The sequence below is a fragment of the Ruditapes philippinarum genome, unplaced genomic scaffold (assembly GCF_026571515.1).
Source record: "Ruditapes philippinarum isolate M1 unplaced genomic scaffold, ASM2657151v2 ctg2198_1_1_1_1, whole genome shotgun sequence".
In the NCBI taxonomy this organism is placed as follows: Eukaryota; Metazoa; Mollusca; class Bivalvia; order Venerida; family Veneridae; genus Ruditapes; species Ruditapes philippinarum.
Genome location: NW_026860985.1, coordinates 129,535 through 157,468, shown reverse-complemented (window position 1 = coordinate 157,468; position 27,934 = coordinate 129,535). Strand labels below are relative to the sequence as shown.

The 27,934-nt window shown below is 32.0% G+C and overlaps 2 protein-coding genes across 2 annotated transcripts; both read left to right on the top strand.

Annotated features, from left to right (window-relative positions):
* Positions 1 to 3,261: 3,261 nt before the first annotated feature.
* Positions 3,262 to 19,524, top strand: LOC132714132 (uncharacterized). Its single transcript, XM_060696905.1, has 14 exons — positions 3,262 to 3,541; positions 8,251 to 8,371; positions 10,915 to 10,949; positions 11,512 to 11,576; positions 12,114 to 12,290; positions 12,403 to 12,549; positions 14,635 to 14,699; positions 15,145 to 15,463; positions 15,637 to 15,969; positions 16,201 to 16,260; positions 16,509 to 16,621; positions 16,789 to 17,017; positions 18,856 to 19,134; positions 19,396 to 19,524. The coding sequence occupies exons 2-14, from the start codon at positions 8,366 to 8,368 to the stop codon at positions 19,434 to 19,436; spliced, it is 1,869 nt and encodes a 622-aa protein (XP_060552888.1). The 5' UTR covers positions 3,262 to 3,541; positions 8,251 to 8,365; the 3' UTR covers positions 19,437 to 19,524.
* LOC132714133 (uncharacterized) lies at positions 19,385 to 27,205 on the top strand. Its single transcript, XM_060696906.1, has 8 exons — positions 19,385 to 19,708; positions 20,127 to 20,429; positions 20,614 to 20,886; positions 21,276 to 21,365; positions 21,807 to 21,893; positions 22,337 to 22,453; positions 23,559 to 23,648; positions 23,920 to 27,205. The coding sequence occupies exons 1-8, from the start codon at positions 19,690 to 19,692 to the stop codon at positions 24,198 to 24,200; spliced, it is 1,260 nt and encodes a 419-aa protein (XP_060552889.1). The 5' UTR covers positions 19,385 to 19,689; the 3' UTR covers positions 24,201 to 27,205.
* Positions 27,206 to 27,934: the final 729 nt, after the last annotated feature.

Sequence of the window (27,934 nt, the reverse complement as noted above, 5' to 3'; positions counted from 1 at the left end):
TTACCTGATATTCTAGAAGGTGGCACAAAGTTTCTTTTTTGAGGTTTTACTGCCTTTGTAATTGTTCTTTTAGAGAAAGAGTTAACAGCAGGAGTCAACATTTGAGGTTCTTGAGTCTCAATCTGAGGAGATGTTTCATCATCAGGGTTGCAAAAGATGGTTGAAGGGGCTACTTGAAGGTCACTTATGACTGTGCTGCAAAATGGATAGATGCTTGTCTTTTTTCAAATGCGGATATGAGATTTTCAGGTCATACTGCTTTCAGATTAAGGATGTGAATTCAGCTATATCATATTTTGTAATGTCAATTCCAGGACTAGACTTCAAATATTTCTGACACTCCCGAGAGTACATTTTCTTGAAAGGACCAAATATGCCAACATCTAATGGCTGAGTCAAGTGACTGGAATGCGGAGGTGATACGAACTGCTGCTTCGCCCATTGTGTGGTGTAAGGGAAATGTGAGACCTGTGGCCATCATACAGCAGAAGAGTTGGCTGTTCAGCATCAGTTGGAACATACTTAAGAACGTGCTGAGTAAGATAAGTCAAGAATACCATGGAATTAGACAAACCTGTCTTGGACATCTCTCCAGCTGAACCTGGGCAAGCACCCTTCAAGAACTCATCATTCCATCTTTGCCTAGGAAAAACATAATAAGGAGGAATACTCTGGCCAGCTGCATTACAAGATGCTATTACTGTCACTGTTGATAATCTGGCTGATGTTCTGTTCTGTGGATTGGTGTCTTTTCTACACAAAATCTTGGGTGGTGAATGTTCACTGTTTACACCAGTCTCATCAATGTTGTAAATTTTGTGAGGTTTGTCCTTGATGTTGTTTGATGTTAATATAGAGTCCAGTTCATTAAAATAGGATTCAAATGTCTCCCTAAAAGATGTCTTGGCCCTTGCAGTACAGTCCAAAAAAATGTGTTTTTAAACGTTTTAAAACGGTACCTGTACCATTTTTATCTGCTATTCGCGTAACCTGTCAATTATCGATAACGCTCCGCCCCCTGTTGAGGCATCAATGAGGGAAATCGGTAGTTCCATATATGCGTGAATTACCGGTCCATACTGGTCCTTCATGTATCGTACAAATACCGTACATCTTTTATGAATATCGTCTACCTTTTATTTAGCCTTTTTTTTTATAAAATAAGAAATTATCGGCCAATGTACATAACATAATGTATGAAACATAAATAATATAGCGGCAAATCGCACGACCACGGGGTTGATTAAAAATATAGTTGCTAAAATATCCATAATGTGTGAAAATAATTTGTCTGTCCCGTTAATCTGATAGATATTACATTGAGTTTATGGACTTTTGTACGGATTCAAGGGCTTGCTTCACATTCAATATCTCGTTTTCTAACAATGTCAAGAAAAACAGCAACAAAAACAGACAACATTGTTTATGTGAACGCCTATATGACTTGTGGTAAGGTGTCCCTGACAAATTTCTAAACCATTTTAGGTTGTCTAAGGATTATTATTTCTCTATGAATCAATTAAAATAGATAATAAAATATATTATCAGTGAATGCTTTGAATAAATTGTTCGCCAGTAAATCGAACACAGTAATAATAAACCTGGGACAAAGTATGGAATTTATTGTATATCCCAGTAGAAACTGGATCTCTATGTCTTGCATAGATGATACGTGTATTCATGATAATAGAAGTCAAGAAGGTCAGATCATAATGATCGGGTGATACCTTTTATTTCTATTAAAATATGTGAAGCATTTATATCAATTTGGAGGGAAAAAAATAATATCCCGTTCTTATTTGTACATCTACCATGGACTTTAAAAGACCGTCAGAAGCTCAGTTTTTTTGTTATTTTAATTTATATTTAACGGAATTTCATACACGAATACACAGACAGAGTGACACTGGTATGATATAATAATAATGCTGATGATAATAATAATACACTTCAAAAGTGAAACAATTAAATACCCCGCTACGTTCCATTTCTCCCCACCGAGTGTCCCAAATTTTTACCGAAAGTCACGTGACATGTGCGACCGATACCAGACGGACGGTAAATCACGTTAAGATTTGAAGAAATTTCTGTTACAAACTGATATTAATCAGCAACCTTTTAATTGGTCAGATTTCACTGGGTCATAAAATGTTGTTAGAGTATGTTACCGCAACTTGTGACCCTCTCTGGTGCGATATTTGTGTATTATGCATTTATTTAGCGTGAAACGTAGGGGTCCGAGAGAGAACAGCCGATTTATGACACTTCGTTTGATGCGGGTCGGACTAACTTTGAATCGGCATAACTTTTTTAATAATCAAGCAATTAACATGCGGTTTAAAACACATGAAAGGGAATTCATTTACGGAGGGAACAGAGTCAGGGATTTTTGTTTGCTCAATCAGCGACTTAATCATCCTTATTACGTAATATGTATGGTGAAAAAAGTCGCATAAAATGATTGACGTTACGTAATATTTTTTTGAGAAAAGATATAAAAAATATGAGACACGGTATCCCAGATATTATAAGTATGTTTATTTTCCAAAAGTTTGATGACAAAAAAATAAAAAATGACTTTGATATGACGATTTAATAATTTTAGGATTTTTATTAAAATCAATCATTTACAAAGGCATTTTTTCAAATATGTTATTTCTTATGATGATCAACGACATTTCATGCACAAAGATTAAATGAATAACAATTATTACTAAAATAAGTTGGTTTAAATGACATTTATGTGAGTACCACGGAAAGTGTCTGTTGTCACCTTAATGCCTTTCAGTCTTGACTTTCTTGCCAAGAATATCAGCAAAGTCCTTAGCCATATACTGGACTGATGTTTTGCTGTAACCAAACCCAATATTGGCCATGTATGTTATATGGTCATACAGCTTTCGCTCCTCTTCATGGGTAAGTATTGTTTCATGTCCCACTTTAGCATCAGCATCAACACGTCTGGCTCCTGAAAAAGACAAATGACATTTTAAAGTTAAGAAAAATATGTTTTTGACTTCAATATTAAATACAAAATACTCATAAATTTCATATGGCATTTAGTTAAATTTTTTTAAAAGGAACGGCGTTTCATAGTTAAAAAATTCTGACAGCAGGGTCACGTGATCTGTCAAAATTTTCCAGTGAGCAGACAAAGATGTGTAGAATGTGTTATTTGCAATGTTAATTACAAAAGCATGCAGAAAAACGATGAGAAATGGAGAAATTATGTTATAAAAGATACTTACTGCTATTCTAAACATGGTCTTGTGGAAATTTTGCTCAAATACTGAAGCGAAAGTACAGCGGTGCACTGATGCGTGTGTAAACAATCGGCAGGTGGCGCTAGATGTAAATTCTCGCGAGATTTATAAATAGTTCGATACAATGAGCAGATCGATACAATGGGGTTCGAGTATATATTAATAAAAGTATATGCACTTCCTTTAAATCTGTGTTGAAGAATTTTCTTCTTAAAATAATCCGTATCAATAGAACCTACGAGTGAGTTCCGATATATTCATTTGTGACTTATTGAAAGGTATTTCTTGTTTTTCTTAATAGTTGTTTCTCATTTGTGTTTTATTTAACCCAAAATATTGAAATTATGAAACCATTTAGTTATAATTTATAATTTATTTTCTGTTGAGGTTCAATATTTTGTTTCTCATAAAATTTTCATTTTAAAAAGATATATTCTTTAATCTGACATAATGCTCTATTTTTAGAACAGGGTGACTTAACGCAGTACTTTGTGCAAATTAGGTCATTATGATAGTGAGTACAATAAATCAACACGGTATTGCGTTGCAAGATAAAGTTACCACTTACAATTTAAACCGTCCGTTTGTTACTATTTTGATTGTTTACATCTGAAATAAGAATAAAACACTAATTTTAAAGGCGTGTTTAGCACGCTTACATATTTGTTTAATTACAAAAATAGTTATTTTATTATTTAATTCATGTATCTATGAATTCATTAAAGTGTTGAACAATAACTCATAATATCATATTGCAACTGGTTTTTGTTTGCCTTATAGGAGGTATGACTTAGTAGAATTTAGAGAGAGTCTGATCAAACTTTATTAGTTATAAAGGTGGAAAAGGCGTGACCCTCGTTTCAGCGTTAAGCCTTATTATGGACCGATAAACTCATAATTTGAAGAAAAAAACTTATAAGGAGCAAATCATTACTTATAAGATTTATACAAATCTCATAAGAAGTAATGAAACTCTTAGTAACTCTTAATAAAAGGTAAAATAATAAATAAAGAAAGGACACACGCTTTTTTTTAAATGGGGACCATGCGCCGCTTTACATGGATTAAATGTTGAATTCTGCTAAGGATGTGGACGGTAACTTGCACGTCCTTAAAGAACGCCCAAAACGACAAAATTGAAAATGTTGCAGGCTCGGTTTGATTGAGCCTGTTCATGGACGGTACTGTCAAGTGCAAACTTAGCACCGGCTTAAGCAGCATTCAACATTTAACATTTTACAATTTTAAATTTTGAAACATCCGCAGATGTGTTCATACGGCGGTTATCATGGAATCTTCAATGTGACACGTAAGTGCCATTTCATGAAAAGCGGCATATAATCCCCAATTAAAAAATGCGTGTGCCCTAAACGAGAAAACAATGGGCGGAACTAAATAAAATTGAATTTTGAAAGAGGATCAGAGGTTATGAAGCCTGCATATCACAGATAAGACGTCAAAAGACAAATTTAAAAAGCAGGCCACATATCCTAAGCCTAAATGATTCTGTATTAGGCCTCTATAACACCGAGTTATGAGTTTCCAAGTGATTTTACAATATTTTTATTAGGCTTTATTATTCCTAATTAGGACGTAATTGTTATAGAATATTAAGAATTGACACTAGGACACGTCCGTAGCAAAAAGAATAAATAAATAAAAAAAATAAAGTAATGTACATTATATGAAGGTCTTAAAAAGCAAAAAATCACAGGCACGAGTATCGGACCTGGGAAGAAAAAATATGACCAGATTGATAAAAAAAACCTGTGTTCATCTTAAGTAATTGTGACCCGTAGTCAGCTGACATACATGTATTAGTCTATGTTTACGTACCGAATTGTTGTGCCGCAATTCTGTCTACCAAGGATTTTTAGCACGAATTCGCTCGTTTCCTGATAGATATTTCATGAACGGGAAGGGCTAGAGACTTGGGGTTGGTCTCATTTTGAAGCTTAATATAAACGTGAAATAGTGATAAAAGGTTTTTTTAATTGGCTGGCCAATTGTTTTCACAACGGCCCGGGAAATGAATCCCTTGCTCGTAGGCTCGAATCTGGAGTTTCCGGCCTTCTCTTAACATATAGTATATTTTTAAAGGGGGTCATTATTTACATTTTTTTTTGTTGTTTTTGACACTTTTAAGATGAATACAGGTTTTTTTATCAATCTGGTCATATTTTTTCTTCCCAGGTCCGATATTCGTGCCTGTGCAAAAAATTGGAAAAAAATCGACTGCTATTTATCAACAAATATATTATATATAATAAAATGAGGGTTGGTCAATATGTGAAATATGTAATGCAATATGTAATGCAATATTTCTAATAATGCTGGTGATTTACCATCCTATGCTTCAAAGTCAACCGATTAAGAATGTTATTTACATTAAAAATACATTACAAGAGTAACTTCATGTAAAATATGACTGGTAAATGCTTTGTTAAAAGGTTAAAAGTGCTGAAATACGGGCTGACATAATGCTCGAGCAAAAAATTTGATTAACAAGATCAACAAGAAATGGCGGCGTTCATTAAACGCAACCCCACACGACCAAGCAACAAGGACCAGCGACCAGGAGCCCAGGATGACACCAAACAAAAACAGGACAGAGCACAAGGCAGAGCACGGACATGATAATCACTTTAATAATACATAAAAGGAAATAATAGTAACACTAGTAAGACAAGGAAATCAATTTCAATTGTTTGATTAATAGGCCAGCCAACAAAGGAAAAATGCACAGGGGAAGAAGACTTAAAGTAGGGGAAAGGGAGGGAAAAAATAAAGGGCAAAGGGAAGATACCTGAAAAATCTGCTATAAATGTTTTAATGACATTTGTAAAATTTATGGCAATAATGAAGTATCTTGTGCAACTGTGTCGAGGTAGATGCATAAATTCAAATATGGACACGAGTCAATTTAAAGATTGGCGTCCTATATTTTTTCAATACCCATGGAACAGTTATTTCTAGAGGCGACGTTTTAAGATAAATCGAAAAACACTTTTAAAACGTTCGTCCTTCGGCTGGTATGAAACGATTGTTGTTTCTACATGACAACGCTTCTACACAGAAAGGGGCTACTGTAATTAAATTTCTTTCGACCAAAATTGGTAACTGTCCTTAAATGTTCACTTTATTCTCCAGACTTGGCAGCCTGTGAGTTTTTCCATTTTCTTGGACAGGAAACCCCCTTTTTAAGGGTGGAAATGAACTTTCTTCGGCAAGGAGGACTATGTTGATGCATATAAAATGGATTACACCCCATTTGTTTTTTTTGCCCGTGTGATATATCCTGCTTGGTGTCGTGCGCCCCCTTGTCGGTGGTCCTGTGTTGGTCTTGTGTTTCATTTTTTTGTATTTAATTAGGAGCTTATTTTGGTTTGTTGAAATAGAAAATTGTAAAATTTTGTATTTTTTTAAATTTTAAAATTTTGTATTTTTTCTTATTTTGTGTGCCCATATTGCATTATATATTGACCCACCATCGTACCTTTACTTTATTACTGTGACATACACCGTTTGTTTATTTTTGATGCATTTGAATGCTTTGCTTCGAGAACGTTGCCCATCTTTGTAGATAATAATTCTAATCTTATACGTTTGCCAGACATTGGTACATTAAAATATGACAATTTTATACTTTTATATGGTCTATTCAACTGCTTGACCGTATTTAAAACATGGAAGTCAAAGGGATCACAAAAATAGTAGGATGTCCTGCAGTATTAGGGACATGATCACAAAAGACTAGAAAACAAAACAACATTGAATATGATGTAACTTTTTAAAGCAGCATTGCGTCATTTTATACATTCTCTAAAGAATATAGTATCTGAAAAAGAAGATAACCCATCAATACATTTGAAATTGTTAGCTTTAATTCAGTACATTTTAAACACGTGCCCCTATGAATCGTGCAACGTATGCTAGTCAACAAATGGTGAAAATAATAGACACTGAAAAGCTTACCATGTTTAATACTACAATTACAACGGGTGCCAAGATTTACTTAAAACAATAACGATATATAGTATATAATCATATTTGTAGCAGTTTTCTTAAATAAATATATCAACATTTTGGAATGTACCGGCTATTTTACGAGTTTAATTACTGCGGGAATTCAAAGGGTAATTCCCTTACGAAAATTTGGGAATTTCCATTAAATCAAAGTCGATCGTTTAAATTTTATTCAGGTATCGTTTACATATAAATCTATCGACTTATTCAATATTTGTAAAATTTGGTTAGCGTCGGTATATTAAGTCAGTATTTTTTTCTATTTAGCCCCACTCATAAGAACTTTTGTATTTTGTATTGGACAGTATTTAATTTTTTTATTTTTTTACTATGTTTTTACATATTTCGGCTCAGGATTTTAAATTGTTTGCTAATATCTTTTTACAATTTTAGTAATGTGTTTTAAATCCTAGCTGTAAACAGGAGTGTCATTAAATCAAGATTTGACTGTGATATACATTTTTATGACTTAATTAGTACTTTTCAACATGATTATATTTAGGTCTGCCTCTCTATGTCATGCCGCCAATACTAAGGACCACAATGGAAATAAAGGCTTGTCCTTTTTTGTGTTATCCTTGGTGTTGGTGAGCATGTCATAGTTTTCTCGTATGTGATATAGTATTTAATAACGCTCTTTATTTTATCCTATGTTATGTTGTGAACTATGTATATGCTTCCTATGCCGAAATAAATCTATCTATCTACCGACATTTTATACTCCATATAATTTTGATAGAAAATAATTATTCTGGATAAAAGAAATTATTTTACTGACCTACTTACCCAAACCAAACTGGCATGGGTCGTGGGAGGGGAAACAAATATGATTTTAAGGCTTGCCGTATGATATATTGCCTTTTATATTGTCCACTTCTATCAAGTACTATCAACACTTCTATCAAGTGCCATCAAGGAATAATTCAAGACGATATTTAAAATTCATTTATTTATTTTACAGTATAAATAACAGGTGAAATACTGTTTTGTTGAAAACAAAAAGGAAGAAACTGACAGTCCAAATACAATCACTCATATGCGCTGCAGATTGCCTGATTCAAAACACAGTTGATAACATGGCAGTAAGAAACGATAGTATTATTTTTACTTTCATTTGATCTTTATATCTTTAATTTTTGTTCGATTGAAGCCTATTTATGTCAGGAATATTCATTCTACAAACACTAAGTAAACTTTATGTAAAGTAGAATATTATATATATACAAATAAGAGAATATACATATACACATATACCACCACATCGATATGCCAGTCCAATTACGGCACAGCGTCTAGCAAAACAGTTATGAAAGTATAACCACTGCTCAACCCCCATCACAAAAAATGATGGTTTCAGAACAGCTTTATATACAGTCACAAACTGCACTACACATTGAAACAGGCTCAACATTCGCATATATAGAGTTTGTTCTCTGTTATCATGTCTCACAAATCAACGATGACATTTTTATTGTCTTTTTCACTGATTATATATTATATATATATTACACAAAAATTGTCAATTCGGAGCCGGGACTCGAACCACGGGTCTCTAGATTGCCAGTCCAGTATGCTAAACACAACGCCACAGCCGCTATTGCGTTTGTTTTCTTCGTGCTAAGTAACATTTTATTGTGGCTACATCACTTTTATTACTATATAGCAGCGAGTTATTTATAGCTACTTTTATTTCAGTCACATTCACATTAATAGCAAACAAATTTATTATTTAATTAAGACACTACCGCCCCAAAATGAATATAGATCTATATCACTGTTGTACGCGTTTTACCGGAAAAAGGCTCCTCAAAACATCGAAAACGAAGTTAAAAAAGTAACGAGGTAATGTTTCAATTTATTTCTCAATCATAAATCAATCGATTTTTTCAAACTAAACAATTCTGTAAAGCTTAAAAGTCTGGTTTTGGAGAAGTATTTGCTTTTTTCTTCAAATTAAATACATTTTGTTAAATTGGTGTTTGTAGCGTTTTTGTTCAAAATTGCGAACGTTGTTCATATTTACCACTAAATCAAGCCCAAAACGCATTTGTTGTTTCAAAATCCGTATTTAATGAATAAATAGACTTTCTTCTTCTGCTTGTGCTTCAGTGGTCATCCATTAACTCGAGCTGCTTTTAGAAAAGTTTGCGATTTTTTTAATTGTGTACAGAGTCTTGCAAGAAAAACAAATTTAACTGAATGGGGTGTAGAAGTTTCATGTACAGGGTTTAGTAAAATATGAACGCTTTCTAGTGGTCGCATATTTTGTCATTCGGTAAATTGTTTATCTTATTAGTGTTTTTGAGCATAACAGTAATACTTTTAATTTATATTGCAAAACCATCAAGACTATTTAAGCTGAATAGTGTCTGTTGGTATAATTAAGGCATGTTAAAAAGTCTTCTGACCAATTTGCTGAATGAAAATGGTCCGATTGCAGGGATATACACAAATATACACATAAGACAAGTCGATTATTGATCAGACACTTAACAAATTATGCAGTAGGATTATTTTCTACAAAACGGCATTAGCATGTGTCTTCCATATACTTTTTAGCGGCCATGCATAAGCTATTATGTCGACTTGAAATTGAGACACTTGAAAAATGTTAAGTTAAATGTTAAATTTTAATTTGGCAGACTATCAAACATTTACATTCAACGTTTACAATCAACTATACGTGTCATTCAACCATGTTGCCTTAACTTACTGCATTGTTATATGTGGTCATCTTTTATCTTTAGTTCACAATGCATAGCTCAATCATGATTTGGCATTGTTCAGACAAATTATATAATTCTACTGTAACGTTGTACATCTTTCATGAAATAAGGTCTACAGAGTTTTACTTTTTTCCTTTTAAGTCAAAGTCACGCATATGAAGGTCTAGCAGGACGGAAACTGTTTACTATAGCGTACTGCCATATATATTCATGTTGTGTATAATGTTAAAAAGTTAATTATCTTCTTTATCTTTTTTAATTTTTATCCTTTGAAAATTATTAAGATTCTTCACTTTACGATCCATGTTTCTGACATCGATATTCCTTAATCAGCGTACGATTTTGCTGTGGTACTTAAAAAGATGGCATTCGTTTATATACTACAAAACAGTGTTCCATCTACACACCGTACAGAACCGTGCTAAACTCTGTACACAAGTCGCATGTTTTGCTAAAAGCAGCTCGAGTTGATGGATGGCCACTCAAATACAAGTAGAAGGAAGTCTATATTTTACATTAAATACAGATTTTGATACAGTAAATGCGTTTTCGGCTTGATAAAGTGGAAAAAATATCAACAACGTTAAAAAATTGCTACACATACGCTACAATTCATCACTCATTAAACAAAAAGTATTCAATTTACTGAAAAAAAGCAAAAAATGCTCTAAAACAAGACACTTTAATCTTTATAAAATTTGTTCGGAAAAATCGATTGAGTTATGATGGAGAAATAAGTTGAAACATCACCTTGAGTGAACTTGATGTAAACCTTTTTACTTTCGTTTTCGATGTTTTGAGGGGCTATATCCAGAGAACGCTGTACAACAGTGTACATGTAATTTTTTTATTGGCATGTCCATGTATATAGTACTGAATGTTTTTCTTGCTATTTTAAGGGAGAAGTGTTTCAAAATCGTAAAAGGAAATCGAGGTAGGATATATTATTCATACAGTATACGTATGTAAAAGAGTTTTTTTATTAAATGTGTTTATACTTAGAGAAGCTACATAGTTTCTCAGTTGATAACATGACATATACCAAACTTAAAGGCTCCTTGTGGTTGAGGGGCTGCTTGATCGTAACCATGCAACGCTTAGCCCAAGAAGGTGAGATCTTTTTGACCCATGATGCTGTCTTTAAAAGTTTGTAACAACCGAGGTTAGCCAAATCATCTTTCCTTTTTTCTGCGCCATATGACCTTTTCTAAGTTGGTTAGCCGGAAAACCACGGATTGTAAGTAAAACTTAACACACCTCACCAAACTGACAGGTTACTGAAAAAAAACATTCTCTTGAGTAATTCACATGAGCAATGTTATCTTATGATGCTAAACCAATTTATAAAGAGAAATATATGTCGGTGGATGAAAAAATAGTTGTACATAGGCTATCCGATCTTTTGTTCTTCCTGAAAGTGCCCATGTGTATTTTCTGAGCAAATATTATTTTGTTTTGTTTCGGTCAAGTCATTAAAAATGTATGTACAATTGTAGAGAAGAACACATTCAAGATAGTGATGATGGAAGAGCAAAGCGTTCTAAACAATACACAGCTGAAGGTATGTATTCCTTACAATTAAGAATTAAAAACCTTGTAAAGAAATCCATTAATTAAAACTTACTTTGTTGAATTAAATATTATATTACTTTTTCAAACGTACTGAAACATAATATGTTATCTGGATTAATCAGAAGTTACTCAATTTACTGCCTGTTTCAAAAGTGACATAAAGACTTTTAGTTTAATTTTTTTATCACATACCCCTGCCGCTTATGCGCCTCGATAAATTTGGTATTACACGGTCCTGTGTATATTTTGACGTGGCGTCACTTACATAGAGTAAAGACGTGCTTTATGTAAGCGTTACATTATTTAGATGATATTATGCTCGACTGATGATTGCAATATTTAGTATAAACCAACACTCATTCAATATTTTCTATATTTATTGATTTTATAAACAGGTTAATGTCGGTGTTAAATATGATCTTTTTAGAAGGTTGTGCTAGTGATCTAGGTACATCATTTTTGACATTTAAAAATGACGCTTAAATGATCACATACACACATACACATACTTTGTCGAATTTTTCAGATCAAAATGAAGAACAATTTCTTACTCCAGAAAAACATGCTAATGGTCAAAATAACACAGATGCTCTTAATGTTACTGTCAACAGGAATTTTATGTTCAACGGAACAACAACACAACCTCCATTACATGGAACGCCATGCCAATTCGAACATACATCGCCTTGCTCTTCAATTATAGGTGAGGTATTATATACGAATACTGTAAAATGATTAATTGGCAGTTGTGTTTTTATCATTTAACAAAACATTCAAATATTATTGTTTTCATGGAATATTTAATGTTTATACAGGGACCGACAGAATGGAATGTAAAACTAATATATCTATAACACATGAGAGGCGATCTTCCTTAGATTCAGGAATAACGTACACATCAACGAATGCAGCATCATCACCACATGCAGATGCGCACTCAAGTGGCATTGGATCATTACTAGGTAATTGATGATCTTCTGAAGTTTCTGTTTGAGACTCTAAACGTAGTTGAATTTATTTTTATGCCTCGGACAACAGTAATTCAACAATTCGTCCATCCATCCGCACGAGGTAAACCTAAAGCGGTTATTTGGATTTTACGTTCTACCTGTACAATGACTTATAATTTACACACTTACTAATCAACATAAAGTACATGATCCGGGCGAGTAACATAACTATGCCTTCCATTTGTTCCAAGCTATTGCCCCTTTTAGAACTTTGAAAAAGGATATGGTTATCATTAACCGGCAATTTGGATATACATTAAGTTCTACCTGTACTAATTGTTTCATGTTTCCACACTTACTTATCAATACAAAGCATGATATATTGTTTAGTTTTATAACTGTGCCATCCATTTTTTCCCAGTTATTTCCATTTTTACCACTTTAAACATAGGGCCATGTATGGTTAACCTATTCCGGAAAGAAATTTCTCCTAATTACCTCTTTATTTAATGATATCATCAGTATTTGGTAGCTAGATACCTTCAATGATCTATATTTTTAGAGTAAGTAGTCACTTGGATCAAGGTCAAGGTGTAAACAAAGAAATAATTTTTTTTTGCTCATACAGCTTTTATTTTCAAATTAATGTGTTTCATGTTTAATACTGACAAGTCCTTTTCCTTTGGGTTTAGTCAGGGGGGCAATGTCGAAAAAAGATCTTAAGGCTTTAACACGTGTAACCTAATTCTACTTCAGATGTCTTTAATATTTGGTAAGAACATGAAATTGAGAAGTCTTCTCCCTTTGAATGGAGTTTGGGATCAGCAGGGTCAAAGTCACTTATGCTATAAATAGATTTATACAGTTTTGTCCATGCAACCTCTATTTATTCACAGATGTCTGAATTCTGCTTAAGCCGATGAAAGGGAGGCGTGGTTGTCAATACCGCTCATGAACAAGCTCAATAAAACCGAGCCTGCAACACTTTCAATTTTGTCGTCTTTGGGCTTTCTTTAGGGATTTTTTGCATATTTAGTTAGAAGATACTTACATGGCATTCTTTCTTTGGATTGAATTAGGGGTCAGTTGGTCAAGGTCAAGGATGCCATAAATAGATTGCTACACATTTGCTTATACTGTCTTTGTTTGACTTTTTTTTCATATTTTGTAGAATGATTTTTTGTGCGGTCTTCTTTCTTTAGAAGTTTGGGGTTAGTTGGGTTATGATCAACACTGCAAAAAATTAATTTTTACAATTTTTGCCCATACAGCCTTGCTTTATGGACATATGTCTTTCATATTTGGTTGGAAGATATCCTGTATGGTCTTCTTCCTTTGAAATGTGTTAGGATAAGTGGGTCAAGGTCAGGGATGCCAAAAATAGATTTCTAAAAGTTTTCTTATACAGCCTTTCCTTACACACTGTAGTTTTTCATATTTTGAGGAACATACTTATACAGTCCAGTGTTCGGAGTCACAAATCAAGGTTACTTGTGCTGACAATATATTTTTACACTTTTTTGAATACAGCCTTTGTATTATTTTACTGAATGTCTCATAATTAGAATGAACATAACTCAGGTGGTCCTTTGTGTCTGGTCGGGGTTTGGGATGACATGGTTCAAGGTCAAGACCCTGCATTTATGTACATTTGATTATTTTTCATGGCAAAGTTGCATATCTTTTACTTTAACTTCATCGCATAGCAATGACATGCCAACTTATAATTTTCACAAAAAAATATTACTTTGTTTATAATTTTGGGCAATTTGTCTGTCCATAGTTAAAAGAATGGTTAAACTTTAAAAATAAGTTATGACTGACACGTATCTGGGCCGGGGGATTTTGTGTTTAACAAACACGTTCTTGTATTTAGATGATATTATATTGTCAATACCCTTTAATGGAATATAAAAATAGCATTTATGGAAAAAGAATGCATAGACAGTATCTAGGAACAAGTTTGTCGTTTTATTTTTCTAATAGATTTCATTAATACAACATAAATTAATATTCATTATTCGTACAGCATGTTTTGTTTATGTTAATTATATATAGTAAATCACTTTGCATGTATCACTTGATTTGTATTTAAAGCAATGGAATGCAATGTTGAAGATATGCAGACCTCAGATGAAGCAGATTCTTTCGAAATGAAGACGGTATGACATCGATTCAATTGAAATTTATAGCTTTAAAGCGATTGTGCCTTTGCTGCAAAACAAATTCTTTAACTTGGTTCTTATTTAAAGTTATTAACGTATGATATCTTAACGTTCTACAAACGATATTATATTATGTTTAAAAAGAAATGAAATGACTTGTTACATTCATTTTAATTATTATACGTTTGCTATATAGAGTAAGCCGAGCTAAAAGTCAGAGATGATATCTCTTTAAAGACAAAATGCATCCATGCTAACAGAGTAGAGAACATTAGCTTTTCTGTCTGAGAAGAGTGGAGTTGAGAAGAGAAGAATAGAAAAGCCATTTGATGAGAACAAATTGTCTCCTTTGTTTGATGTCCTTCTAGAAATATATAAACAACCACAAAAAGAAGACATCTTAATCATGTTTTTTTTTAATTTTATATTGGTAATCGTTTAGGGAACCAAACATATCACGAGCACAATTAAGCAAAAACGGATGCAAAAATTCCTCCAAAGGAAATTTGTTTTCCTGAAAAACGAACTTATTCCCTTGGATATAGCCGATAGGCTTCTGAGCTTTGAGGTTATAACAGATCGAGATATTGAGGATATACGTAATGTGAATGGTAGAGGCCAAAAGAGTGAGTGTATGATAAAAGCAATTTATCGCTCGCTGGAAAACAGTGATCCTGGTGTCGTTCGAAAGATAAAAGCTGCATTTTCAGATGTAGGCTATGACTATATCTTCAAGGACTACAAGGAATATTCTCTGTCTGGTAAAACACACAAATTTAGTTGTTTTATAGTCTCAATGAATTATTTTATATTAAAGGATTCATCACTAAGTATAAATTGAATATGTGAAAATAAATTAATTTTGTTATCAAATAAAAGTTGTGTATACCTTTGAATATTTCAGTGAGAATTTAAGTACATTTTAATGTTTCAGGTAAAAGAAAATCTCCACCTGGTTTATCTTTATTATGGAAGGAAAAATTAAAATCGTTTGAACTTGAATTGGAGGATGATCTGGATCCACGTTTTTTTATTGATCAGTTAGTTTCTGAAGAAGTTCTTGAATTTGACGAGCACCAAAACATCTTAGATGTGAACTTTAAACCGGAAAAAATGAATTGCTTGTTTAGATACCTTCACAGAAAAAATGAACAGACGTTCGAGGACTTTTGCAAAGTGCTCAAAATTGCTTATAACAAAAACACCCTTGTTGATAAACTTTGCAGTTCACAGTATGTTAGTACCATAGAAATCGAAAAGCTTAAAGGTATATCTAGATAAATAAATAAATACATAAATAAATAAATAAATAAATAAATAAATAAATAAATAAATGAATAGATAAAGAAAGAAAGAAAGAAAGAAATGATTTAATAAATAAAAAGATAAATAGATAAATAAATATTTTTTTTGCTTTTTCATAATTTAATATTCTCTGAACTTTAAGTCAAAATGCATATCAGATAATTTAATCCCTTGTTGCCGTCGTATTTTGTAGAACACAAGCCGCATCCTGAAGTAAATCTCGGAAGTACAGAAGAACCAATTTGCCAAATGAGTAAGTTTAGTTTGAATTGCATTCATAAAAAATAATGCAGATTGTAAAAAATAAACATTTCCAGTTATTGAATGTTAAATCTTCGATCAATGCATACCAATTATTGTAAGTTATATAATACCTAACAATTGAAGTTACATAAATTGGACATGTTGTTTTGTCCTGAAGTTTGACATATTTTATCATCAGACATTCACAGAGAATCATTAAGCATTAGTACTCAAAAATTAGTAACTCGTGTGCTTCAGCATCGTCTACAATTGGACATATAGAATTTCGAATTGACGGAGAAGCAAGAGATATCGAAAAGATGATAGTTGATGACAATAATCCTATTCCAAATGCAAATTTACAAGAAGAAGTAAGTTGCTCTGTTCATTTCCTTTATTTGATTGAACTTGGTTAGCTTTACCACTTTATATGTAAATTTGTTATAACCTTTAACATTTCTGTTATAATGTTTACAGTTTTCTTTTTTTTTAAATTATGTATTACATTATTGAACACTGAATTAATAAATCATTACAGGTTATGGATATTGTCGCATATGAAATCGTTAAAACAACATTTTCATCGATTCGCATAGTTTTATCAGCATTATCGCACTCCTCAGAGATGCAGATCGTAAAGAAATGTAAACAATCGCCTGTTTTTCTGGTGAAACTTCTGCAAAATCTTATCAAACCTGAACATTTCAAGATGTTAGAGGAAAGAGGCATAAAACGTATCTTCTTTGAAATAAAAGTAAAGTTGCCAGGTATAATTAATACGCTTTGTATGAACTTTTAATATATTCAGTGCCATTTATCATGTTTCGAAATTATCAAAATTAAGATCACCAAGCCTGCGGTAGAGGTAAAGAAGATGAAATATGCTACATATAGTACATGCATATGTCTGTTTTTTAATTAGAATTTTAATAGGTCATTGAAATTAAACACTGTATTCTGGAAATCTCATTGACCGTTATAAAATATAATAACAAAGATAGTTTTTGCCAATCTAAAAAATAAAAATCTTAGGATAGTTTTAAATTAGATTGTAAACTATAGTTCTATGGAGGCTTTTCCTTGCCCTTATGTTAATTAACCAACTTTAGTTCCTGCATATTATAATGCTCATTATCAGTATAAACGTTGCTTCGTTTCATTGTTACGTTATATCTTAACAAATTTTGCATTACTTGAATATCCTGTGCTAGAATACGTTTCAATAAAATCAAAGGATATTCAAAGTCAACTGTAATGCATTTGATGTTTATGGCAATATAATTTGATTTTTTTTTGTACCAGTAAGAGTTACCTCTCTTTATATTTTGCTTTTGCGACAATTGGCTCCGCCTATTAATTTTCGTCTTTATCCATGATAATGTCATATATGGAAGTTTTCAAACTCTTTTACAAATGTTAATCGCGTTAGAGTGTAAAAGCAAAGTGTGGTGTTGTCGACCTGAGAGTGTTAACTGATGCAGTTACACTCTCAATGTCATGATGCACAGCATTAAACGTGTTGTGTACGTTCTATCGTTTACATTTCAACATGTTGCAAATTTGAAATTACACATGGTTAAATATAGTTTGCAATTTATCTAAGTTGCATGTTAACAGCTTCCATTTTATCAATTCGAGATCATTAAAACGCTTAATACCAAAGCAGTGTGTAACTTTCGGATCGACAATTAGATTTTTACTTATCTGTTTAGTAGAACCGAAGTATGCATTGTCAAGTTTCAAAGGCTCTGTTATAAGTTAGGAATACATGCATGTTACAGTATTGCATTTTTTCAAGTTTAATCACCCAATTGATTATTCTATTCAAATTTTGTTTGGATCCAACTTTTATTGTTTTTATAAAAATAAACAATTAACATTGTGAGCAAAAATGAACTGTAAGGAAGTTATTGAGTATTTCTTTTAAAACTTTTGTTGAATTAAACCCAAAAGCGTTCGCAAAATTAATGTGGTGGGGTCTATCTCTAATCATCACAATAGTTTTTTTTACATCGTTGATTCTTTTCGAATTCATCAAAGCTGTTTGTATTAAATTAAAGACAAAATGTTTTATTGATTTTATATTTCCCATTATTCTTTTATTTCTATTCATAATAGTCCATATGTGATTTTTTAAAAATATTTTCCGACACTATTGCATATCATTACAAAATTTATAAAATCAAATTTAAAAAAACAAGTACCAGAGACATCTATTACATAAATACGTTAAAATAGAAGTTGTCCTATTTGAGGAGATATCAATATGTTTTTTTTTATTTAATTTCTATGGTTCTTCTTCTTCGCTACAATAAATGATAGTCATTTCTATGTGTATCGAAACCTTAAATATAACATATATAATCTAACAAGTTTTACACTGACCAAATATCTAAAAAAAAGCCCTTCTTGTCACTTCTTGTTACACAAGCGGTATTATTTGGTATGCAAAGTCAAAAATTGAATCTGTTTCAAAAAAGAGTGAACCTTGAAGGCTACGAAAATTCACGCATATATATATATATATTCAATAAGAATGTGCGTTTTCAATTTAACGTCTTTTATAGATATGATTTCTTTTTACCTATTCCTTGCTTAATTTCAGGGAGTGAACATATTTCAAAAACCGATATTGTTAGAAACAAAGACCTGCTATGCAAAGAACTAACGAAAGAAGAAATATTGCAATTCCTAGGAGAGACCGACACCGATGATCATGTGAAGGCAATTGAAGACATGAAAAAGGCTGAAACGAATACACAATGCGTCATAAAATTGGTGGAATTCATTGTTAGCGAAGGAAACGAAATGTACCCGGAAACGTTCCTTGAATATTTGAAGAAGCATAACAAAGATGAACTTATCTCAAAATTGTCAAGATTGCGTTAGTCATACAATTTTTTTGTGGTTTTGATCAATATTCACATCGTGGATACTCATTATATAAGTGTCGTCATAGAATGTTAATGGCAATCCTTATAAGAATACGCATTTTATTTTGGAACTTTCTGGTTTTCTTCAAGTTTTGAGTTTATACTACAACGTTTACATGCATATGTATTTTTATCATTTCTATTAAGAATTGTCAACATACCGGTAAAACAATAAATCATCGCTTATATAAACACATTTGTCTTATTTACAGAATCATGTTCTTGCACAATTACAAAAAAAGAACATCGTTGAGCATTATTCGTTGATTGAAAAAGAATTGACAGATGTAGATTCGATTATCAAAGCATTCTCTGAGTATGCTGACTTTCCTGCAGATTTAAAAGACAAATTTAAGAGTGTTTTAAACAGTTCACATCCGGAAGTGAAAGTTGATACGTTTTTACGACATCTTTTGGCATTACCAGATGATGGGATACAGCTATGTTTACTTGAAGAACGCTTACATGCTACAGATCAGGTTGATTTACTTGATAAAATAACGAAGATGTCAGAAAACAACGAAGGTAACACTCACTGCAATGTATGGGCCAGAAACCATATATATTATTTATCATTAAAATTGTTAATGTTTCTGCAAGATATGTAATATTAATAATATATTTGTACTTATTTCCATGAGTATTGGACAATCTTGCAGTAATAAGGTTAGGTACTTTCCTATAAAACGCTTGATCCAAGTTTGACTAATAAAGTTGAACTTGAAATCGAAAACTTAGCTTAATGTCACTTTAACTTTATGGTTTTTTTATACAAATAAAGTATATAATTATGTATCTACAGTATCGAAGCTTATCTTATAATTTCAAAAAATGACACAAATGACGAATAATGTTTTTGCTTTGCATATCGAAGTAGATTGTAACGAAGAAGAAAGCAAACTTAGCATCTTTGGAATTTCAATGTATCAACCTTTTTATTCAGTTGATGTTCAAATTACTGAGGATGACATTCGAAGAAACAGGCTTTACCTGTGTGATGAATTAGAGCCAAAGCAATACCTAGAAATGGTGAAAGAGATTGACGAAACTGACGATCTATGTGAACAAATTCTTGAAGCATCATCTAGAGAATCTCGATGTGAAGTCCTGCTCGATTTTATATCAAACGCATGCAAAACAGACAGTAAGGCACACATACTGAGAAAATTTTCACAAAGTCTGCTCAAATGGAATGCCGGTGTACTACAGTATATCAGAAAAGCTCGAAAACCTGGACAAGAAGGCAGTAAGTATTTATTTATAAGTAAACCGTTCATTTAAACAAACGCGGTGTTTTATTTCCAGTGATGCGGCTTCTTTGATCGCTACATGTCTTTATTTCCTGAAATAAACAACAGAACAAACAACATAGTATGTCAGTATATGTTAATATTATTTGTGTAATATTTCCTCATTCATTGTGTCTTCAGAACGCCAGATGGAAATAGAGAATATCGTTGCTTCATACAAGCACATTGTTGACGAAATTGAGCCATTAAGTCTTATAAGATTCTTTAAAGAGCGGGAAGAATTAACAGAAGATGAAATAAGATGTATTCGTAGATCATCATCCCGCAGAGCAAGAGCAGTCACTTTCCTTAATTTTGTACTAAAAGGAACAGAATCAAAAGTGTCTTGTTTGATAGACTATTTGAGATTGGCTGGCTACAATTCATTACTTAAGAAGATGCGTGAATGTATGCGTAAGCGATTTAATGGCTTTAATAATTTACAGTATTTAGCTGGACAATTCGTTAAATATTGATATTTTCCTACACATGTTAGTGCCTGCATTTAAGTCGGTCATTTTATAATCATAACTCAAACATATTCTCTTAAAAATTATTAAGTCTTTGAAATTTAATTTCACACCACCTATGAATCTAGCATAAATTCGTTTCAAATCAGACAAGTATAGTGTAAGAAGTTCATTTTACATGTAATTAATTCCCACGCCTTATACGTAAATGCATCTGGAAATAACGCAACTTATGATATGGTTGTTTTAGAATCATTTTCCTACATACACATAAGCGGCGGGTGCACATATTTGAGTATATGTATCATTCTTATCAATAGCATTTATTTACAGAAGAATACAAAGAATGTCCAAGATTATATGCATTTGACTTGAAGGGATGTTATGTATTAAAAGGTGACTTAGATATTAATTTCAATAGTGGTAAGTTTATTACATTTTGTTCTTGTGTTAAATGGCTATACAAATCATATAAGTAATTTCGCTAATTCTTTCTGAACTTGGCCTTAATACAGGCTTAAATATTTCATGACTAAAATATCTTGTATATTAATATATATCTTTATATGAAATAAAGCTGTATACCTCAAGATATGAAAAAACGAAATAATGAATAAAATTCGTTAATTATGCGCGCTTTAGAAAACTGTAAAATCGTCTTTGTTGCATACAATAAGTTAATTATTTCTTGAATGGTCAAATCTTTACTTTTTAAAAATCTTACTTCATTTAAATCAGAGTCAATTTTTGACTTGACATAATTTTGCCCATCTGGAGGCAAGCAACTTTAAACAATTTATTGAAATACCAAGAATTTATTTAGCACAATAACAACATAACATACGCTTACATTTAACACACTAGGGAAAAACACACACGAGCAAAAGTCTTCAAATGTTCCAAAATTTGAAAAATGGTCACTAGTCACGAATTGGGTTCTTCAAAACTTCTGTAAGTATTAAATCATTTCTTTTTTTTTCATTTAAATAAAGATAATTTATGTACATAATACGAAATGTAAATGTTGTGCAATGTAAATGTTGTTTGAATTGTCATTTTTGAAACCTTATGTAATAACTTAAAAAAACAATTTAGATATCTAAAATCTGTAGACGAACGTAGATAATAAATATTTAAGTTGGATGTAACATTTTATTGAATTAAATTTAATCAAACAAGTGCCAGGAAATACAATAAAAAAACCGCAAACAAATTTGTTTTGATTGTTTGTCACAAATAGAAAAGGTATAACATATTATAAAATATTGCAAACCCCTTTCGACGCCGGCTTAACCAGTTAATAGTTTTATGTCTATTTATGACGCACTAAAATTTCAAAAGTAACAATATTTGAATAATTGAATGAAAAACAAATGGTTTTACCTTGATTTAAGTCTCACAAAAAAGAAAAATTGAGGAGCAAAATGCAAAAGAAATTCGTGAAGATTCCCAAAGACTTCTGGATGAAGCAAAATGTACAACGAGTTATGAGAATGTTCCGAATAAACCAGGTAAAGTGTAAAATTTAAAATCCTCGCGACTTGATTTACATTAGGTCAATGGACTTTTGCAAGGATTTGTTTTCTTCAATGTGTTTATATATTCATTATCCTAAACTTTCTTCATCAGTTTTCGCTGAGGGGTTGCCTCAAAGGACTGAGACATCAAAAGGGGCGACTACATCTATGCATCATTTTGCTCCAGAAGGTGAAGGGGTTTTAACCCCTGGTGCTGCTTTACGTTTCTAACACCAAAGGTTGGCAAGAATCATCTGTCCTGTTCCGGCGTCATATGACCTAAATTGTGTTGTTGCGTCTTAAGATAAACAATACAAACACAAATCAAATGTTTAATTTCTATAATAAAATCGTAATTGATTATTCCATCTCTTATTTTTAAATATTTGTTTTGTATTTAATTGATAATAACCCTGACGTTTTTATTGTGCTATAAATATCTCAGCCCACAAATGAAAAGAAGTGCGTATTAGAATAAGAATAGCCAAGTCAGTGCATCTAAATACAAAATAGAGCCTTTATTATCACTTGATGTGCGTTGTCGCCAACAAGAGCATTTGTCGGCAAAGACAATTTTTTATTTAAACAACTTGGTCATTTTTTACCATTTTGATCAATTTTAACATTTTTGTTTTCAAAAGCAGTCGCGCAGAAGGTGATGTTTTGTTAACTCAATTAAGGTTAAAGAGATAATCAAGTCTTTCACACAAAAACGTGTAATTGACAGACACCATTCTTCGGGGTTTTGTTTACGATACCCATGTAGGAATCAATAATGCTTAATTGTGTTATGATTGCATTAAGAGCTATCGTATGAGCGTTTTGCATTATCTAGCAAGTCTGTTTAAACGTACTTCAACAATACCCTATCAAAGATAGTTTCGCCCGAAGACACATTTGTATCGTCCATTCAATTTTCCAGGGCGGCATTTATACCTTTTATTTGTGTTATCATTGACTTGCAGTATATAGTTATCAACAATGCTTAGATGTATCATATACCAAGTGTGCATTTTAAATATTTGTCTTTCATGCATGTTCAAATAGAAATCTTTTTTCACAACGAATAACTTCTGTGCAATTGTGCAATTGTTTTCAGATGAATTGGTACATGTGCAAAAAGGAAAAACGGAACCCGCCCACTCTGAATTACTAGACAACGAGCGTGAGACCAAAATAATAGAAACATGTACTGCAACATTTTGCTTCTTTATAAGTTCAAACATCATAGACTTAGTTTATGAAATTTAGCATATTAACGTTTTTCTTATTTAATCAATTTTCATTGAATACGTTTTATTATTATTAAAAAAACACCATCTCTGCAGATCGACCTACATAATGTGTGGATACTGTGATTCCGTTTTGTTGAAAGTGGTTATTGAAACTGTGACTTTGTTTTAAGTTAATATAACCTTAATGGGACGAATACTAACATTCCTTTTCTTTCACATTTCCAGTTGACAATGATGAGAGAAATAAGATACATGATTCTGCACGGGACAATTTGGAGTTACTTGTAAAATATGCGGAAGTCGAACATTCAAGTTTTTTACTTACCACTGGCTCCCCAATGTCAGGCAATGAGTGTATTCGAAATCATGACGTTTATGATAGAAACAGTTCAAGTGGTAGTCCTGTGTCTACACAAAGCCGTATTTCAAGAACCACGTCTACTGAAGACGATAAAGACATTGACGGAGATGCGGCCCTACGTCGATACGATGAGGGCAATGTATAATAACTTTGTATTAAGAAACAACTGGTCGGTTTAATGATTACATTGTTCACATTGATGTTAATAGGAAATTGTTTGTGTATGTTAGAACGTTTTTTTTTTAAATATAACAAAACCTAATTAAAACAAATACATAATTTTATAGACTACTCATTTTCATGTCTGATCCATTTTTTACTCTTTCTTTTAAAGTGTTTTCTCGATCTTCTAAGATATCTTGTCATAGAACAGGGCCTTTCAAATTCTATTTAAAAGGCCTTGCATAGAATAATGAAATACTTAATAATAGTATACTGATGTCATCATAGGTTAACCCCTTCTTTTTATGTCACTGGTTGACAAGGCAAGCCTAATAACCTACTCAATAGCTTTTCTCTTATCAACTGTATCATTTGTAAAAACTTCACTCTAGGTATAAGCTAATATAGGTAATTTGATCTCTTATAATTTATGTTTTGTTTTACATTAATTAATGGCATAACAAAATAATATAATCTTGCTACATTATTTTGATATTAACTCATTGTTTTCTAACAACCAACGGTCTTTAAAGGCAGATGCAATTTAGACGCTATACTCATTCATTTTTCTTTTTATCGGAGAATATTAAATACCAGCATTGTATCTAAAAAAGTAAGCACAAAATTAAGTATGTAGTCAAAGAAGTAATATCTTGTGTGGACAATCTTTTTTAAATTTCTTAATTTTAATAAGGAGCATATGCACTTACATTATAGCTCTATACCATTCTTTAAGGTGTTTGTTTGTAACTTGATTAATTTGAACACACATATATTTCTATTTGATTATATGGCCTTTCCTGTACTAAACTACTGGGTGTGGACTGTGGAGCCTTCAGAATTCATAAATTTGATCATTTATACTTCCAAATGTTTTTTCACGGAAATAGACCATGCATTATCGTAGTTAATTAACTAATGTTACTAACAAAAAGACATTTGAGCCGCGTCATGACAAAACCAACATTATGCGTTTGCGACCAGCATGGTTCAAGACCAGCATGTGCATCTGCACAGTCTCATCAGGATCCATGATGTTCGCTATCAGTTTCTCTTCTTGTTATAGGGTTTGTAAGCGAACATCATGGATCCTGATCAGACTGCGCGGATGCACAGTATGATCTGGATTCATACTGGTCGCAAACGCATTATGTTGGTTTTGTCATGGAGCGGCTCAAATTTTCTACCACATAACACATACCTTCACTCATGGTTATTGTACAAATAATATAATAAAGCAAATGTTAAAGCAAAAGGTAGCAACAATAAATATTTGTATTTGTATTGTTACCATTCATTTGACATTTATCATTTATTTAAGAAAATATCATTCAAAATAGAGGAGACAGACATTTACTTATGCACTTATTTGCACCAAACTGTCAAATGAATAATAAAGTTAATGTAAATAACATGAATCATTTTTATTCTATCAAATCTATGGCTGAGCAAAGTTTCTAGATAGTTCACTACTCAGATATTAGGTGTGAAATGTAAAAAAAGTACATACAGATATTTGCTATCATGTGGCATGAATACATCTGTATTTTTCTATATGACTATAGGCTTTAAGGAGCCTTTGCATATTTGATCATAGTGACATTTTTATCATGTTGTTATTTTTGTTAAATATGAAAATTCATGAATTGACTCTGTTTAATGAATGACGTTTTGCTAAGACATTGTACGAAAGCCAACGCGCCGTCTAGTAGATATGCATTTGTTCATATAGCAATGGGGAAAATTTTAGACTTGATTTTGTGCGTTTTTTCTTGTTTTAACAAAAGTACATTGTTTTCAAATGTTCTAATAAAATAGCTTTTCTGATGTACAACATGTCACAGAGATTTAAGGATTAAAAAACGTTTAACTGAAGTGATAGTGCCATGTTTGAATATCATACTCTTTTTACAATTATTTAATTTTATCTACCTTATAAATAACGTGCCAATGAGCCAGTCTGTGGTCGATCGTTCTAGTCTAATGAGTGGAACCAAATTCGGACAGGGAACAAGAGGTACAGTATCATTAAAATACGCAACGGAGATTTTATTGGCGATACGGACACAGCGGAAATATTTTTTGCAAAACAGGCAAAACGTGTTCGACATGTAGTTCATGAAAATAATTAACATTTCAGTTATAAAACAGTTTAACTGATTGAAAAAAGTACGTTTATTTTAAAATGTATCACAAATATTTGCAATAGTTTATTCTGAAGTATTCTGTGACTGACGATTGTTCTTTTTCTCCTTGATTTTTTACTACATTTAGTGAGTGGTCCTATACCTAGATTCTAGGCGAATATGCAATCTTTAGTTTAATCAAGTAGTGTAATCTTTTATAAATAAGAAAACAATACGTAACAAAGAATTGATTATATAGATATCAATTTATTCATAACTATTATTTGATATTACAGACATACGAGTATGTTTGCTTTTTGTAAAATAATAGACAGTTCGTCCTCAAATTCATTCAAACGAACATTTTGCAATTGCACCAATATTTAAATGGACATAAATATTCTCGGCACATACTGTCTTGAATTCATTTTAAGTTTACCAATCATTTCAAATTTTCTTGTTATCCAATTTAATTTGCTTCGACCAGATGCTTCAATCATTGTCGCAACAGACAAACATTTCAGACTTTCAGACACATAACAATGACATGGAGAAAAAATTGATTTGTGCTTCGCATATTCAACTGTAATAGAGCATGATTTTCAATTCAGATTTGTACATGACCTGTGACTGTTCACATCATTTGGCGGCGTCTTTGATATGCAGCATCAACATTTAACTTGTATAACATTTATCATACGTGATTGCTGACGGTGTATGGTATTCTGGTATTTCTCCACTCTTGTTTTAATAAATTAATGTATTGGCAGTTATTTTCATTCATGTTTCTTGTTTGATTTTTTTTTTATATTTTTTGCCATTTTTTGATATTTATGTTCTGTGAAATGTAACAAAGTTGAGAGCAATTTATGATGCTAATTTGTAAATTTAATTCTTAAAATTAATTATATTGCGTTTACGTTCCTTCCACATTTCCTTTCTTGTTTGTAATAACTTTGAAATTTTAAAAGTGTGTTTGCAAACAAAATAAAAGCCGTTGTCGTTTTGCTTATTTATTCGATCTAATTATCTGGTAGTGGGAATATTTCATTCAGTAGGAAAAGAAACTTGTTTGTATTGTTTGTATTGACTGAGTCCACAATTATCTAAAAAATCAATAAAATGCTTATTGCTAAGCTTGAAGTGATAATTTGATGAATGTCTTCAAGTTTGAAAGTTTATGTAACAAGTTAAAATATAGAAAACTGAATCCGTAAATGAAAGCCCAACTCTGCAAAATTTAAAATGATGCAGGCTCAGTTTGATTGAGCCTGTTCATGATCGGTAGTGGTAATGGCAAGCTATCGTCCACGCCCCCTAGTACCGGCTTAAGCAGAATTCAACATTTAAGAAGAACTGGTAAAAGTTTGAATTTTGAAACATTCGCAAATGTGTCCGCAAATGAGTGTCATGGAACACTCAATGTGACGCGTTAGTGCAATTCCAGGAAAAGCGTAAAATAATAATGTCTTTTAAGATCAAAAATTCAAAATAAAGCGTAAGAAGCAAAAGGAATATGAGGATAAAAGACATTTTTACCGTATCTGTTGAAGCCTTATAATAACAATCATCAACATAAATGTTTGCTGCT